The 16,334-nt window shown below is 35.5% G+C and overlaps 4 protein-coding genes and 1 long non-coding RNA gene across 9 annotated transcripts; 2 read left to right on the top strand and 3 right to left on the bottom strand.

Annotated features, from left to right (window-relative positions):
• The first annotated feature begins 381 nt into the window (after positions 1–381).
• On the top strand, positions 382–3,619 carry LOC100175688 (endonuclease/exonuclease/phosphatase family domain-containing protein 1). The gene is made up of 2 exons (XM_002124368.4): positions 382–1,728; positions 2,184–3,619. The coding sequence occupies exons 1-2, from the start codon at positions 568–570 to the stop codon at positions 2,703–2,705; spliced, it is 1,683 nt and encodes a 560-aa protein (XP_002124404.1). The 5' UTR covers positions 382–567; the 3' UTR covers positions 2,706–3,619.
• Positions 3,620–4,178: 559 nt separating this feature from the next.
• LOC100181943 (ketimine reductase mu-crystallin-like) lies at positions 4,179–9,403 on the bottom strand. The gene is made up of 8 exons (XM_002123960.5): positions 9,216–9,403; positions 8,705–8,855; positions 8,145–8,207; positions 7,622–7,723; positions 7,210–7,402; positions 6,522–6,649; positions 6,130–6,214; positions 4,179–5,651 (listed from the first exon to the last, which is right to left on the bottom strand). The coding sequence occupies exons 1-8, from the start codon at positions 9,368–9,370 to the stop codon at positions 5,590–5,592; spliced, it is 939 nt and encodes a 312-aa protein (XP_002123996.1). The 5' UTR covers positions 9,371–9,403; the 3' UTR covers positions 4,179–5,589.
• A 558-nt stretch (positions 9,404–9,961) lies between these two features.
• On the bottom strand, positions 9,962–10,495 carry LOC101243496 (dysbindin-like). Its single transcript, XM_004226523.1, has one exon. The coding sequence runs from the start codon at positions 10,493–10,495 to the stop codon at positions 9,962–9,964; it is 534 nt and encodes a 177-aa protein (XP_004226571.1).
• Positions 10,496–11,405: 910 nt separating this feature from the next.
• LOC113474579 lies at positions 11,406–14,039 on the top strand. Of its 5 annotated transcripts, none has more exons than XR_003396270.1 (4): positions 11,406–11,617; positions 11,863–12,007; positions 13,036–13,132; positions 13,933–14,039. It is a non-coding gene; the product is annotated as an uncharacterized LOC113474579 (long non-coding RNA). The 5 variants fall into 5 exon arrangements; XR_003396266.1 differs by having other exon boundaries at positions 13,036–13,136; positions 13,933–14,004; XR_003396269.1 differs by lacking the exon at positions 13,933–14,039 and adding an exon at positions 13,655–13,741.
• Positions 12,589–16,199, bottom strand: LOC100186711 (ketimine reductase mu-crystallin-like). Its single transcript, XM_002123672.3, has 8 exons — positions 15,683–16,199; positions 15,358–15,511; positions 14,958–15,020; positions 14,794–14,895; positions 14,508–14,700; positions 13,958–14,085; positions 13,539–13,623; positions 12,589–13,096 (listed from the first exon to the last, which is right to left on the bottom strand). Exons 1-8 carry the CDS (start codon positions 15,946–15,948, stop codon positions 13,032–13,034), a joined length of 1,056 nt encoding a protein of 351 aa, XP_002123708.2. The 5' UTR covers positions 15,949–16,199; the 3' UTR covers positions 12,589–13,031.
• Positions 16,200–16,334: the final 135 nt, after the last annotated feature.

Raw genomic sequence — 16,334 nt, 5'->3', positions numbered from 1 at the left:
GCAATGTTTGGTTTGCAACTTGCCTAATTTTATGCGGATCATGCAGTGTCGGTGAATACAGATGTGACGGTGTAGTCACGGTGTTACTATCATTTTTAAGATGTAACTTTCAACCATGCAACTTGTAACATATATTATATTGCTTTGTTATTTGTTACACTGATAAGTAGGACGACGTTATTCGTTAAAATATGACAGTGAGTATTAGTGAAGAATTCACGCTACAGGATAGGTGTTAAAGGTAAAGTTTGGGTTTATGTGTTTTTGGAGGTAGGATTATTGGTGCTAGTGAAGAATCTTCGGATTACTATTTACAAGTTAACTTTATTCTGTTATATTGTTTGTAAACACCTTTTATCAAATAAGTTTTGTTCTTCTGTTTAATCGAAAAGCTCGCTATAACTATTATTCTTTAACCATAACTTTGTTTCTTCCTCTGTCTTGTGAACTTTTCCCTTCATTTTTACCCTGACTGGCTGACACAATAGATTAAATATAAACACTCATTCATAGGGGTTCAGTTTAAAATGTAGTTTGGTTTGGTGCTGTTTGTATTCTTCAATCAACATGGGAGGGTTGTGTACACGATGTCGGCCACAAGTTCCGAAAGATGAAAACACTCTCGTAAAACATCATGGGAGCTTCTTACGCCCCAAAAAGACGATCAGTGCTGCTTTTTCTTACGGCGTAACATCAAATCATGAAACTGAGGTCATGTTAGAACACCTAGAGCCCCAACTACCCACCGTACTCAGCACTATTGATATTAATGCAGCCACAGAAGAAGACTTCATGACCCTGCCAAACATAACCAGGGTGGTTGCACACAACATTATTGACTACAGGCGACAAATAGGTGGCTTTCGACGGATAGAGGATCTGGTACTTGTGAATGGAATTGGAGCGGGGAAACTGGAAAAAATACGAAAGGAGTGTCATGTATCAAAAAGTTGCAATAACTTAGCTCAACTTTCTGTGCCTGAAAATATGACCCCTCCTTCCTATGTAAATATAAACACTGCAGCTGCTGATATTATTTCCACTGTGTCTGGGTTGACGGATGAAATTTCTGTTAAAATAGTCGAGTATCGTGTTTCAAACGGACCGTACCACCATATTAATGATCTTGTCGAACCTGCTCAAATAATTGATATCACAACACTACTTAGAGTTAAAAGCAAACTAAGGATCAATGAAAGTGGATTCCATTCACGGCAGGCTAGCAATGTATCTTCCAGGTTAAGGAATGGCTCGACCAGCAACTTCCAAGGGTTTGGTCCCGAGTGTGTTCTTTCTACTCGTGCAAAGGTAGCTTCTCCACCCATGGTGATGGATGGGCGATCAGTCGTAAGGGTCGCCACATGGAACCTTCAACACTGCAGTTGCGACAAGACAAGAAATCCAGGCGTGCGCGAAGTAGTTTGCATGACCATTTTAGAAAATGGGGTGAAAATACTTGGTGTGCAGGAGCTAGATGATGAAAATGCTTTGAATGAAATTGTGAACGAACTAAACAATCCAACTCTGCCCAACATACAACGTTTCAAATCTACTTCCACTTGGAAGTGTTCTGTATTGCCAACTGCTGAAGGAAAGTTATTTCAAGGAACAGAATATAGTGGATTTTTATGGGAAGAGTCCATTGTTGATTATAATAACAGTGCTTTGGTTAAGAAGTCTGTTGGTGGAAAAAAATTTGCAAGACAACCTATGTTAGGGTTCTTTAAAGTAAGTTCTTTTGAGTTTATATTAAAGTCGATAGTGTGGCGAATTTATGAACTTTGTTCAATAAATCTGGGGTGACATTGCTGAAATGCAGTTACACTCATAGTTGTCAAACATAGGGAACCTCATTGATTAATGTGGTGAATGCAATGTACTTTGGCTCTGCTTGTTTATATAGACACCCAACAGCAGGGTAAAATCTGGGGTGACATTGTTGAAATGCAGTTACACTCATAGTTGTAAAAAAAAGAGGAACCTCATTGATTAATGTGGTGAATGCAATATACTTTGGCTCTGCTTATTTGTATAGACACCTAACAGCAGGGTAAAACCAATTTTGAGGTGTAAAACTAGAGTGATATATTAGATATAACATGTCAGTTTCAAAATTTAGTTTATTAAAACTGCATTTATTATTAAACATTGCAAAAGTAACAAACAATAAGCTTTATGTTTAGGTTGGTAAGGTTGACTTGGTGTTGGTGAATCTACACATGGAAGATGATGCTTCTGATGATCTTATGAGGTTTGGTGAGAATGTTAAGGATCTTCCAGAGATATTGGATGCTGTTGATCATCATCTTGATGAGGAGGAGAAAGTTGTTGTGATCTTGGGGGACTTTAGTGTGGGACCTGATGAGACAGAGTTCGAAGCTTTGGGAGCGAAAAGTTACAAACCTGTTATACCGTGCAACGTTCCGACTAATATAAATCGTAAAGATATGAAAGGTTCGCGTTGCCGTGACAACCTATGGCTCAACCAATCAGCAACTGCTCTCTACACCTCCGAGTGGAAGGTTGTACGAAACGGGCTGACCAACCCGTGGATCCCCGATGGTTGGAGTTGGGGTGGGGTGGTTTCAGACCACTGCCCCGCGTGGGTGCAGTTGTTTGTTGATCACGATTTAGAAGATAAATCATCCATTCTTGTTACAGATGGTCTCACTTTAAAAGTAGATTGTCCGCAGAATGATAAATAAGATTTAGGCTTTCCATCTTTAGTTTGTTGCATTCAACTTTATTCATATCGGGGTTTCTCAAGCTGTGCGTTAAAAACTTTTCTAAATAATAAGTATTTATACTAAAGTTAAAAAAAAAATATAAAATGTTTTGGCATGTTTTCTCAAAAGTTAAAATAAGTTTTTTTTTAATAAACTTTAGTTTGCACCAAACAGGTGCTATGCCTCTAAAAGTATGAGAACCTCCGGTCATTTGTAAATATCCACCTACAAAGTGTGGTTTTGCATACTTTATTGTAAACAAATTTATTTAGTTTTACCTAATTCTTTACTTCAAGCCATATAATGAAATCATGTAGTTAGCAAAATATTTGAATCAAATTATATTCGATTGTTCATGCAGTGTTATATCATAATGCCCAATTGTTACAAGTTCCATATTTGGGCAATTATTGCACTTTCATTTTAGAATCGCGTCTTGCCATTTTAATCTTTGTAGTTTAAAACTAATATGATTGGGTTATGGCGGTTAAATACCAATAGTGTGTTCAACTTATTTTTGAATCAAATTTGTCGTGAGGATTATCACTGTGGTTTTGCAGTCAGTTTGTTGAATAATACACCTAAGTGCGCCCATCATCTTATCAAATATTATTTCACATAAATGGACTTTACAAGTAGTGTGACATATAACTTTATATAATGAGTTTCTTAACTTACCCTTTATGGCCATAGCCATATTTTTCATTAAATGGATTGTAACTCGCAATGCTACCTTAATCAGCATATATTAATCGTGCAAATGCTATACTAGGTCGGCTCGGCTCTCTACAAAATAGAAACAAATTGTTTGTCTTAATTTTGCTCGCGTTTTCCTTGCCTTATGGAAGATTATTGTTTCATTTTTATCGTGCTGAATTAAATTATAAGAGTTATTCTGTAGCATTTTTTTGTTCAGTAAGTATCTTCAAATATGTTAAAGATTTAGCAAAGATCAGATTAATTAAAGCAATGAAGAGAGCGGATTAGCAACAAAGTTACAGTCGTTAAAACATCCTGCGGGTGAACTATTAAAGGAAAGCAGTTATACACAACACACTCACAGTAACCAGTAAGTAATTATTAATTAGAACAAACGTAAAAATGTTAATATCGCAACAATATTGTAGTTCCAGATATCCATGACATTAAATCATCAGTTTAATCTTACAAACAGACAGTTTTGAAGAGGTTTTTTAGAAGGTGTGTAAGGCATATTTATATAAAAACTATAAAAGGTTGGGATTTAAATAAGTGACCGATGTCATTTTAGGCAAAATATATATAACTTATAGAAAACAATTAGTTGAAACGTTTATTGTTTCATATTTTGTAGCACTTGGCCCTGACTGTCACTTGACTTTTATGTTCTAACTTGGCATTTATTACTAAGTTTGAGTTGCTATTATTCTTCATGTGTTGTACTTTGTACTCCAATATTGACTTAATACAAAGGATCATACGGTATGGTTTATTAAGTTTGAATCATCAGCTGTAGTAATTGTACAAAAGCCATAATAATACGTCCATTAAGTTAAATAAATACAGTGCAATAAAGATAAAGAAGGGTGGATTATAACACCTTGTAATGTGCATAGCAATATTTTGTGTATGGTTAAAGTAACAACTATTGTGTGTTAGTTTGTGAGCACATGTGTAAAACATAATAATCCACATTCAGCAGACCCGGTGGGAGAATTTTTATATTACGTGTGATCTAATCTACGTCTAAACATATTCACACCTACTTAACATATATATTGTACTGGGGGGTATGATGGGATACCATAGGCACCTTTGGTTAATTGTGTTTTTAACATTTAACAATTAACAACGTTCTTTTTCGTGTGAATTATATACAGCTGTAAATATTCTTTGTTAACTACCAAATGGACGATAAAATAGAATGAAAACGTTTCCCTTCTTACCCCACACTACTATATATTTGTCACCCAGTGATTACAAAACATAGGCCATTGGCAACAGAGGTTAGGCCACAAATTAGGCCACAAAGCTTTAACAGCACAGTAACCACCAAGTAAAGTAATGCATCCCATGCAATATTAAAGGTGCTCTCCCCATTTTTAATAGAATATTTGGGCAATATTTTAAAATTTGGCAACAAAAAAGCACATGGTGAACTTAAAAATTAAATAAATACAAGGTTATAAAATAAGTTACCATTCAACACAAGGCAATAAAGTAATTATTGTTTGTAGGTTCGTAATACATGCAATCCATTCTACTCTATATGAGTGAGGCCTACAGCAAGGCATATAACGAAACCGAAAACACCCATGAAGCTACTCCCGCATCTACCAATGGCCACCAACAGAAACACAAAAACTTATCATGCTAGGAATGATAAATAAAGAATTCATGTAATCAAGCGTCATGGCATAGTTGATTAGCGCGTATGCCTCTAACCCAGAGGTGATGGGTTCAGGAAAAAAGTCCACCCCAAAGTTACATACGTGGTAACTTGTAAGCGGGCACGAGATGTATGAAACAGAACACCGGTGTAATAACAACTGTCATTGCCCTTCCAGGCAAGGATAAATAAGTTATTTCACTCATTTAGGTAAACAGGTCAAATATAATATATGTGTATACAGTAAACATAAGCCGTTATTGTGTATAGTTACAAATAAAGTAGGACATTAGATATCTTAAAATAAATATTTTTCAGCAAGTTATGAAGTATTAAAAGTTGTGTAAAGGGCAATAAGAAACGTGGATATGAAATACTGGTTAAATATGAACCATGTGTAAGAAACAGTGGATGGCTTGAAGCACAAACTTGTCAATTATGTTGATGTGGAAGTTATACAAACATTGCTCCATATGCTTACGGGCGAGCTATCTTCTATTCATCGTTAACTTTCTTCCAAACCAAATGAGCTGACGCTACGTCTTCAATCGCCATCCCTGTGTTCAAACAACTTATGAACAAATGTCACCATATTAAGCATGAAGGAACAATTGCGATATATTCTGCGAGTCAACCATTAGTCTGTATAATAAGTAACATAATATTCCCTAAGTGCTACTAAACATATACCAAACAAAATATAGTCCAATTAATAGTGTACCAAAAAACTATATGTTTTGCTGTTAACTAGCTTTTCTTTAATAGAACCACACTATACGAGCGAATGAAATGCAAAGGAACCATTGGAATTATACTATATGTGACTTGGGTTGTGGTTCTCTTATACTGTGAGGTATCTCACAAATTAGACTTCTATATATGTTGTTGCTGCTAGGTGATGCTATATGCCTGAATCATCAAGCAAGGTCTGAACAAAGCGGAATCCATTCAGCCACGACAAATAACTGCATAAAATCTATTGTAAAATTACTTAATTGTAACGAGAGTAACCATATGTTTATACAAAGCATTTACCCAATGACTTGAATATTGTTTTCTTGTTTCTATCAACTTTACATTTTCCATCAATTACTTCACCAATCTCTCCATTGATCAACTTCTACAAGATCAATCACGTTACATAATACCAGTGATTGACACAGTGGTTGGAAATTGTATCTTAACCCGAGGGTACGGGGATTGAGTCTCAATGCTGCTATTGTTGGTGTGTGTGTCCTTGAACTTAACAATAATTAATCCAACAATCCGTACATAGAAAAATGAACAATTCCCATAAACAAATATTTCTTCAGCACAACTACCATTGTGGACGTTAGCGGTAATTGCTTCATCCAGTGGTCACTAATAGATTGTCCAAACCGTCAGCCGTATATATTCAAGTAATGTTTCAATAAAGGAGTTGTCACCTTTGGTTGGCACATGATGATGTCACCAGATTCCTTCAAAGCACCTTCTCTACTATCTACATAAAGATCACACTGGTTCATGCATTCATCATCCATCTCTCTCCATGTTGGTCTACAAGCACCAACACCTATGTGTGAAAATAACATCAGTTATATATACTGTGGACATTTCTTCTTACTTTTAATAATAATTGTTACTAATTGTGAAGGTAAGTTTTTGGCAATTAGTTTTATGATCTTTAAACAAAGGCTGCTTCAACTGCCATACAGTGAAACACCATAAGGGTTTACCATTATATTAGGGTTTACCGTTAAAGGTTTTGCACAAGGACACATACGCCCACAATAGTCGCACCATAAGCCTTGAACCTGTAACCACTGGCTTACGGGCAATTGCTAACCCTTGTGACACAGTGACTTAAGTTTCAATGCAAGTTTTCATACTTTTACAGATAATTAAAACTGTATTATTGCTTACATAGGTATTGCTAGTAAGACTTTATAAAATTATTGCTGATGTTTTTTTTACAGCTTCCAGAATCAAGAAGCATGGAAATCACAATCAAACAATTTATTGATCTTTATAAAAACTACAACCAATAAAGCATTATATAAGCAATTGACTTATGAATCACAATCACACAAGAATTAACGCTACACCAGGTAATTGATATTCCATATTCCTTACTGTTAATATGCACCCCATCTTTCAGCCATCTTCCGTATAAAATAGGAGTTGTGGATAATGTTACAGTAACAATAACATCGGCCTTGGAAGCCGCTTTTTCTGCGCTTGAACAAAACCGAACACTTTTACAATGTTTGGATATTTCTTCACACAGTTTCTTCCCATTGTTTGCTGTTCGATTCCAAATTATAACCTTAATGATAAAATACAAAGATTTCAGTTATATCATGATGTTAATTTATTGTTTCAACATTTTGTTGTGCAACGACAGTGTTATAACACAGGTGTTTCATTCCGAACACCTCCTGCCCGCTTACAAGTTAGGCCTACCACACTGACATATGTAACTTTGTAGGGGATTATTTTCCTGTATGGTTGACAATGTAAACAACCCATGAGTGTAAGCAAATACCTCTTCAAACTTGTGGAGATGATTCAAGGCATAAAAATGACTTTTGGCTTGTGCTCCCGCTCCAAAAATGGCCAGGACTTTTGCATTGTCCGGTGCAAGGTACTAAAAATATCAACTAAAGTTAGAGGTAGTTTGTGAACTATGAACTACTGCTGCTGCCAACATAACAAAATATTAAAAAATATAATAAGATGTAAAATTTTATTGCATTTTCTGCTTTTTTGAGTTTTATTTGTTATTTGTGGGTGAGGTCCTTGTCAAGGACCTGGGATTTAGGCCACATTTGACCCATTACGTCGTCACCCGGAAAACCCATTTCAGTCTTTCATGCGACAGGTGCCGCTCAATCTCGGCTTCTAAAAAAACCACTGAGTCAAAAAAACACAATATTTCGGTTTGCTGTGGCATACCCTGACAGCAGTTAAAAATTAGGTGCAAAATTTTTACTAAAAGAACTATTTTTAATATAAGTTATATAACTATGAAATTATTTAGAAAAATGTCAAAAATTATGGTTAGTTACTTTAGTTGCGACTGCAGATGTGGCAGCGGTCCTCATGTCCGTAATCACTTCAGCTTCCATTGTCTAAACACAAGGGGAATATTATTACAAAGCTGTTACCATTGTAGGTGTATGCGCCCTTATTGGTGTATACAAATGAATTGTTCAAATTATAACAACAAAATCAAATATGAGGTAACTCATTAAGGTATATGAATAACTTGGAACACTTGTCATACACCTTTCCCCACCATGAAGAAATAAATATTCAAGATTCCTATGTTTAATACAGTGTGTTATGGTTCTATACGTAATACACATTTATTACAACAAAATATATATAGAGACACAAGATGCAAACCATGCGTGGGCAGACAACAAACCCTGTACACTGCATCAATCAGTAAACATTACGACCAATGAGTTAGATTTGTTTCATGAAATGCATATCTAACTATCCCTGCTTCCCCTGCATTGTAAAACAATTTGGCGTCTATAGATTATTTTCAAACAGTTAGGTCTCTATGGGAAAACTTATACTGTTGCATATGTGAACATAGGTTATTTATATAATCACCCACTGCTAATAAAAGTCCAGTTCTTGCTTGCATGTACAGGATTGTGGTTGCATGTGTTGGAAGCCCGTTTTCGCCGTTGTTTGGATATAATGAAACAACTTTCATGGCAAATGTGTCTTCTTCCTTGTCATAAGCAGGCATTATTGCAATGAACCTGTGGTTTATACAGATATTGTAAGTAAAGACTCTGTATGGGTGAGAATGAGATCATATAGTGCGTCAGGGGACCTGGACTTATTAACCCAACATACAAACTTCTATTTATTTGCACTTTCTTCTATATGGATAAGTTTTTAGTGAGACACGGCATGCGACTTGGGTTTAAGGTCAAAAGGCCCACTACCCTAAGATTATTACTTACTATCTTATGCAAGTTATGTTTATGTCCATACACCTCACTATTAAGAGTGACAATATGGATATCTAATAGTCTACTGATTGCAGAAGATTCCCCAAGTAATTGTTTCTTTTTTATAGCCCTAAGTATGATAAAGTGGCTTCCCCAAATGCTCACCCTTCATGTTTTTCCACCTCCACAGTTGACCGGACGGGTTGTTGTATTTTTCCCCGAGAAAAACTAACAAGACATCTTTCTATGGCTGGTATGAGTTCTTCATATTTTAACACCTTTCTTACAGTGCTGGTGGTGATTATTTTGATGTCTGACATTTTATTCAACACTTCATAATTCCCTTGAATAAGATAACACTGAATGATTATTAAATTGCACAAAGAATAACACAGCAAATTGAACAACAATTTTTGCAGTACACAGCCAATATAATATAACACTTTTATGGCATTCTTGAGACTAATACATGATTAGCGTTATCAGGTACAGTCTTTAGATTAATTATATTGTTTATTTCTTGGCTTTAAATAGTTGCTGAACTGTTTAACACACACAGTGTGAATCGAAAAATATTGAATGTTAAGAAACGGAAACTGCCTCAAATTACAGCAATGAAAGTCAGAAAAGTGAACCAGGGTGAAAGGATTGAATAATTGTAACACTGTTTCATGGTAAAGTAAAATCATTGGAATGTAAATCAAATTATTGTTATATTGTTCATAGTTCATTTATACCTAAATGGAATATTCTTAGGTGTGTTTGTCATTGAGATTCATGATGATTAAAAATTACGTTTTGCACTCATGTTTTATCTGACAAGACATTTATTTAGACAAAACATTGTCGCAATACGCTTAACAAATTTTACCATACAATTTTTAAAGCAATAAATCATGTCTCACAGACACTTATTCAAAGCTTTCATTTCCAGCCAATGCTTGTTTTAAAGCTTCTTGCCTGCTCTGAAAAATCTCTGGATGCTTAGATTTGACCTTAGCAAGCTTGGTGCTATGATCTTTGGCCAGAACTTCTTTCCTTTCCTCTAACTCTAAGCGTTTCTGTAGCTTTAGTTGGTTCAGGTTTTCCATTTCTTTTAGCTGTTCTGCACATATACTGTGCTGTTGACATATGCTTTCAAACGCTGTTATAACGGTAGATACTTCCTCAAAGGAGCCTTCCAAACGTGCAATATTGGTAGATATGTTTTCAACATCATCTAACATATTAACCAAACCGTTAATATGCTTACACAACTTTTCTATATGAATACCATTATTTGTAACTCTTCCGTACGCTTCTTTAACCAATACGTCCACTTTTTTAGCTTTAAATGCGGCAGAAACCGCATTTTCGTGAAGCATTTTCCAATCCTGTTGATATTTATTTAATAATTCGTCTCCAGCTTTCATTTGAACTCGTTTTCTTGCAACGATACTCTCCATCGTTTGCTGCCTGTAATGTTTGTTTTGTTGTTTTTGTGTCGTGCAACCCAAAGTTAGTATAGACCAAGTTAGGAAACGGCGCTTGTGTCCGCCATTACGGAGCCCACAGAGCGTGAATCGCCTATACAAATGCATGGTCGGCATGTGTTCATTTAGTTCTTGTAAGCGATACAAAGCTAGAAAACACGTATAGCGGTTGTTTTAACATATAAAATATAATTTCTAATATAAATCTTGTTATATAATATTAAATCTAGGAATTAATGTGGAGTAAATTAGTATTTTGACTGGTTTTCGGCGGAAATTGTGGTTTAACAGGGTACTTTACGTTGGCGATTAAGACTAGCAGCAATCAGCTTTGTTTACAAAATAATATATGATCATACCTACGAACCTACAGAGCCATTCTTTACTACATTTATAATCCAACATGAGCGGACATGCAGCTCCAAACTGCTTAAGTACTAGCAGATAATGTGTTCGCGTTTTTCGATTTCATAAAGACCCGGAACGCAGAAAAGGTAGGTTACTAATTCAAGCAGAGGACCAAAAATAGTAACTCAGTATTGTTTTCCTCAATGTCACTTCGATATTAGGCAAATTTTACAAAGATACCTTAAGTTTCGTTGATATTTTCTGTTTTTTTACTCTTGAATCGATTGAGTGTTCAATAAAAGTTGATTATTTTTGTGAGGTTTATTATTCTGATAAGATATAACATTAGTAGAAAGCCATTTTTACGCGCAGAAGTGCTTGGTTTTTAAAAAATCGCAATATTTAAACGAAAAACAGCACCCAGCAATAATAAAATGCTATGCCGTGGGCTCCGTAATGGTGGCGACTATGACGTCATAGACGCGAGACAATGAATAACAAGACTCGTTGTTTTACAATCCGTTTCCTAACTTGGTCTATACTAACTTTGGTGCAACCTACTATAGGGGATTCCCCATCTACGCGGGAATTAATTAGCTGGCACGTGTTTTGTGTAGTTTCGGATTTGCTGGTTTCCCAGTTAAATCTGTAGTCTGCTGTTTATCGTTGATTTCCTATATTGCCGAATAATGTTTCTAAAATATTACGCATTCCTAAAAACATTTCGTATTTCTACCAAATATACAGGTTCGTGTAATTCAGTATCTCCTTTTTTAAAACTTTTTAGCAAATACATATATTTCATTGTGTTTATCTCTTTAATGCCTACAACTTCATAAATTACTGTTTTGTGTGAATAAATAACGTCACACTTTGACAGCTCATAGTTACAAGATAAAACATAAAAGCTCTTTAATCCCTAGTCTAATTTTGTGCCTTGTTATATAACCTTATAACCCCCACTGAATAAACAATTTGCTGGTTGGGTTAAGGCGGGTTCACACTACGGGCGGTAAAAGCGCTGGCGATGGGAGAGAGCAATTGTCGGGCGACAAAGGATTCACACACAAAAGTAAAATCGCCTGGTATCCTGTTCAGTTTGGCGGGAAGTTGGAAATTACATTTAATCGTTTTACCGTAAGTATGCGATAAAAACAGAGGCAAACACCCAGGAAAAAATATACTGCCTCTAACTGCCTCTATATTCCAGGTAGTTTGGTTTTATTTAATCATTTTTCTACTGTTGTTACTTGTTACTTTTCATGCCAAAGCCGTTAATCGCTAGCGATCATCGGCAGAGTAGAAACTGTTTCTAATCAATTTTCTGCCACTCGTATCGCTAGCTATGGAGAAAGTGACGTCAGAAAATTACCAGACTCTCTCGAATCGCCAGCCATCGGCGCTTTATATGACTCCGTGCTGATCCGACTTCATATACAGGCTTCAGTGGGGAGCTATATCTACTGTAGTACTAAATGCTTTTATAACCAGAGACCAAACAGTTCATGATATCTTGCTTACATTCATTCATTCATATATTTTATTCCTTTTTCTCGTATACAAGTACCTGATACAGTATCGGGCAAAAGCTTACTTGAAGGCCGGGGCCCGTAATAGCCCGCCATGGACCTAGACTGACCTCGAGGTCTCAGTGCCGATAGTGGCATTAGTTGGGTAGTTCTCGTTATTGTGTTAAGGAAAGGCAAATTATATACCAGACAGAATCACGTGACAGCAGTGTGACGTCATGCGATAAAATGCTGGAATCGATTTGGGCCTGTCAGCGGCTGAGTGGGATATCATTAACCTCGTTCAACGGGGGGTTTGTTTTCATGAGATAGTCTCCCATAAGATAAGTCGTATCTGCAGTGTTGACATTGATTAACGAAGTATTGTGATTGGTTAATGTGACATTACTTTAAGTGTCAAGTTGCAACAACCTCGCCCATACAGAATATACTTAGTAATTCTATTTTACAGATCCCAAATTCTTACATGTGTAGTAAAATAAATTGCTAGCAAATTTTAAATGGTTTTTTACTTTCCCATTAATATTGTAAACTATGCAGTAGATTTTTAAAACTCTTTATTATTGAAATTTCCATATGCAACCATTCTTTGCATATATATATATATAATCTTTCATGGTGTTTCATTTAATTCAGATCTCGCTGCCCAAGTTCTTCCAAACCAAATGTCCGGCTGCCAAATCCTCAGCTGCGATTCCTACAAGATATAAAGAAGTGATAATGTTAATACGGGGTAGGTGAGTCATGTTGGTGTTTCAATGTGATTAACTACAAGTTTATTGGAATTCCACATTGTTGTAGATGTTACATTTATACACCACTACGATTTACCACATTTATAAATTGTATGACAACCTAATATTGGCTACTTCATTATCAACTATTGTCTCGATTATAAACACACACGCGCAATGGTGGCAGCTGTGATCTGTGTAACAATTGTTAGAGACAAGCGGTATAACCATTATGTCATGTAGTTGGTTTATATGAACACCTTCAAAACCTGATCTTTAAATAAGGATACAAAAGTAACACATGGCCTACCAGTAAGTGAGATTTATAAACAATCATTTTGCTTTGTTTGTGTGCCACTATACACAGCTATATACAAAGTTTGTATTTCGTTTAATATTACAAACCTAATGACTTGAATATTGTTTTCTTGTTTCTATCAACTTTACATCTTCCATCAATTACTTCACCAATCTCTCCATTGATCAACTTCTACAAGATCAATAAGTAATTTTTATTCCAGACATTTCCAACAAATTTCACAATAAAGACATTGTAAATAAGACATCAAAATGTCATGGATGATGTATTTTATAAATACTAGAAATTGCTTTTCCATCAAAAACCTAAAGTTAAGTGCTCTAACAGTTTGTTTGCGATACTAAAACATATTCATAATAGAGGAAACAATGTTGCTTAAAAATAATGTATATGTACCAAAACAATGGTACTCAAGATGTACATTATGCCTGGTAAAAACAGCAGCAGGATAATTTAATGATCTTTAAATTTATATCAAAGTTCACAATAATAAAGGAGTTGTCACCTTTGGTTGGCACATGATGATGTCACCAGATTCCTTCAAAGCACCTTCTCTACTATCTACATAAAGCTCACACTGGTTCATGCATTCATCATCCATTTCTCTCCATGTTGGTCTACAAGCACCAACACCTTTGGAACAACTTTGGTTTAGAAGTTATCTTGTAAGACAAACCACTAACTGATCTAGATATGAACTGGAAATACGATATGTATTTGTAAATATTTTTCATACAGCATAGCTAGCATACCAGCCTGAACAATGTTTCTCAACCTTTCATGGTTCATGAACCTTTTCAGAGACACAAAACACCTGCCTGCCTCCTGCTTCATGAATAAAACAAATTTCATTTATTTTATTCACCACTTTATAGCAATCTGACTTTATTACAAACAAGACAAAGTCTTTAAATAGTTTGGGGTAATGGGCTAACTCTGGCCTAAGCTTTCTTTGGCGTAGCTCGTCGTAAGACTTTACCCATTTAAAATACTTTCGATTGAGATATTTTAATACTGTTATAAAAATAGTTTTAGTTCAGTTCATTTAAACTTACTATTGACATGAACACCTTCTTTGAGCCACTCCCCCTTAAGCACAGGTGTTTGTGAAGATACCACCAGCACAATAACATCTGCATTCGAAGCTGCTTCTTTTGCGTTTGAACAAAATCGAACGTTTTTAAAAGTTTTTGAAATTTCTTTGCAAAATTTTTCACCATTTTCTGTGGTGTGATTCCAAACTAGTATCTGTAGATTTCAAAGCAAAATTTGAAGCTTTTATACCAGTGGTTCTCAACATGTTCCGCATACTATGTGTGGTTTATGTTATAGTTAAGTTACCTCTTCATATTTATGGATTTTGTTCATGGTTTGAAAATGACTTCTTGCTTGTCCTCCTGCTCCAAATATTGCCAACACTTTAGCATTGTCTGGTGCTAGGTACTGAGGATACAATATTAAATAAATATACCCTCCCCCTCGACCTTTAAATACTAATCACTTACCTTGGTTGCCACTGCAGTGGCTGCTGCTGTCCGCATATATGTTATAAGATGTGCTTCAATTATCTGCGTGAAAAGAATTGAATAAACAGATGTAACTTTATAACCGGGCTGGCTCACCAGCAAAGCATATTTAATTTTGTGGATGATTGCCTTCCCTGGATTTTTTTAAAATATCACATTGAAAATAGACCAGCCATAGGAACTATTAGGCAACTTTCTTTAACTAGTAACAGTGTCTAATCTCGAGATCCATAACTTCTTCGCGAGAGACAGACGAGCTAACCACTGTGTCCCAGCATCGGACACTTTAATAAATCATGATAAATAGACATGTAAAATGCACAACAAAAGTGACTAACTAAAATATCTGGGAACATTAGGCCCAGAAGTTTTTACTTACCGCTGCAAGAATACCGGTTGAAGGAAGAAAGTAAAGGATTGTTGATTGATGCTTTGGTGCAGTGTTGGTTGTCCCATTCTTTGGATATAATGAAATTACTTTAAGAAGAGCTACATCATCAACAGTATCGTATGCTGGCATCGTCATTAAACATCTGGTTAACAAGGTATTATAAGGGTGCACACTTTTTACAATTTTTAATTAAAACGCCTGGTGGCCCTGCCGAAAATCAACTTTTTTTGCAAATAACTACAGTGGCACGAGCTAAAGGATTTTATTCAACCAACATCAACCTACACCTCATGCTCGCTGCCAACATGCTCACCCTTCATGTTTTTCCACCTCCACAGTTGACCGGACGGGTTGTTGTATTTTTCCAAGAGAATATTTAACAAGACATCTTTCTATTGCTGGTATGAGTTCTTCATATTTTAACACCTTCCTTACAGTGCTAGTGGTGATTATTTTGATGCCTGACATTTTATTTAATGTGCAAAAGTTTAGAATGTCTGCAAAACTGTCTATTATGTACAATAACTGAAAAGATAAGAATACATATTCTGAAGAACTAGTAACTATTGTTACACACATGAAATATATACATTGTTTAGTAGTTTACACTTTGTTTACAGCATATGGTAATTTCCTCTCGTAGTTTCCTGCCTAGTAAATTATGTTTGCAATAGTCTTAAAATTTATTACAGTTTATAAACTGATCGACTTTTATTAAAATCTATATTATGTCACCTTTTGTTCTTATGTATTTTAGTTGGCTGCAATAACTATAAAACAAATCAGAGTATTTTTTATAAAGAGTTGGCTAATGGGCTAACTGTGTTCTATATCCCTGGTTCCAAGGCCTGTCTTGCAGTACAGCCTCATCAGTGTAGAAAAGGAACCTTAAAATGTCATTAGGTGGTCTTAAGAAAACTTCAAAACAAACCCCTGCAAAATTATTTATAGTAAACCATAAGGCT

This window comes from Ciona intestinalis, chromosome 10 (assembly GCF_000224145.3).
Source record: "Ciona intestinalis chromosome 10, KH, whole genome shotgun sequence".
NCBI lineage: Eukaryota > Metazoa > Chordata > Ascidiacea > Phlebobranchia > Cionidae > Ciona > Ciona intestinalis.
The sequence above is the reverse complement of the archived record's forward strand: the minus strand, read 5'-3'. Positions and strand labels throughout refer to the sequence as shown.

Bases quoted from the DNA above. Each gene is read 5' to 3' on its own strand.
- LOC100175688 (XM_002124368.4), top strand. From the start codon at position 568: ATGGGAGGGTTGTGTACACGATGTCGGCCACAAGTTCCGAAAGATGAA. The intron at 1,729-2,183 runs GTAAGTTCTTTT...CTTTATGTTTAG, and splicing joins CTATGTTAGGGTTCTTTAAA to GTTGGTAAGGTTGACTTGGT.
- LOC100181943 (XM_002123960.5), bottom strand. From the start codon at position 9,370: ATGTCAGACATCAAAATAATCACCACCAGCACTGTAAGAAAGGTGTTA. The intron at 6,650-7,209 runs GTAAGGAATATG...TTTCACACATAG, and splicing joins AGATGGGGTGCATATTAACA to GTGTTGGTGCTTGTAGACCA. The intron at 5,652-6,129 runs GTAAATGCTTTG...GTTTGAACACAG, and splicing joins AACAATATTCAAGTCATTGG to GGATGGCGATTGAAGACGTA.
- LOC101243496 (XM_004226523.1), bottom strand. From the start codon at position 10,495: ATGGAGAGTATCGTTGCAAGAAAACGAGTTCAAATGAAAGCTGGAGAC.
- LOC100186711 (XM_002123672.3), bottom strand. From the start codon at position 15,948: ATGTGTGTAACAATAGTTACTAGTTCTTCAGAATATGTATTCTTATCT. The intron at 14,701-14,793 runs GTAACTTAACTA...TGAAATCTACAG, and splicing joins AAATCCATAAATATGAAGAG to ATACTAGTTTGGAATCACAC. The intron at 14,086-14,507 runs GTAAGTTTAAAT...GTTGTTCCAAAG, and splicing joins AGAAGGTGTTCATGTCAATA to GTGTTGGTGCTTGTAGACCA.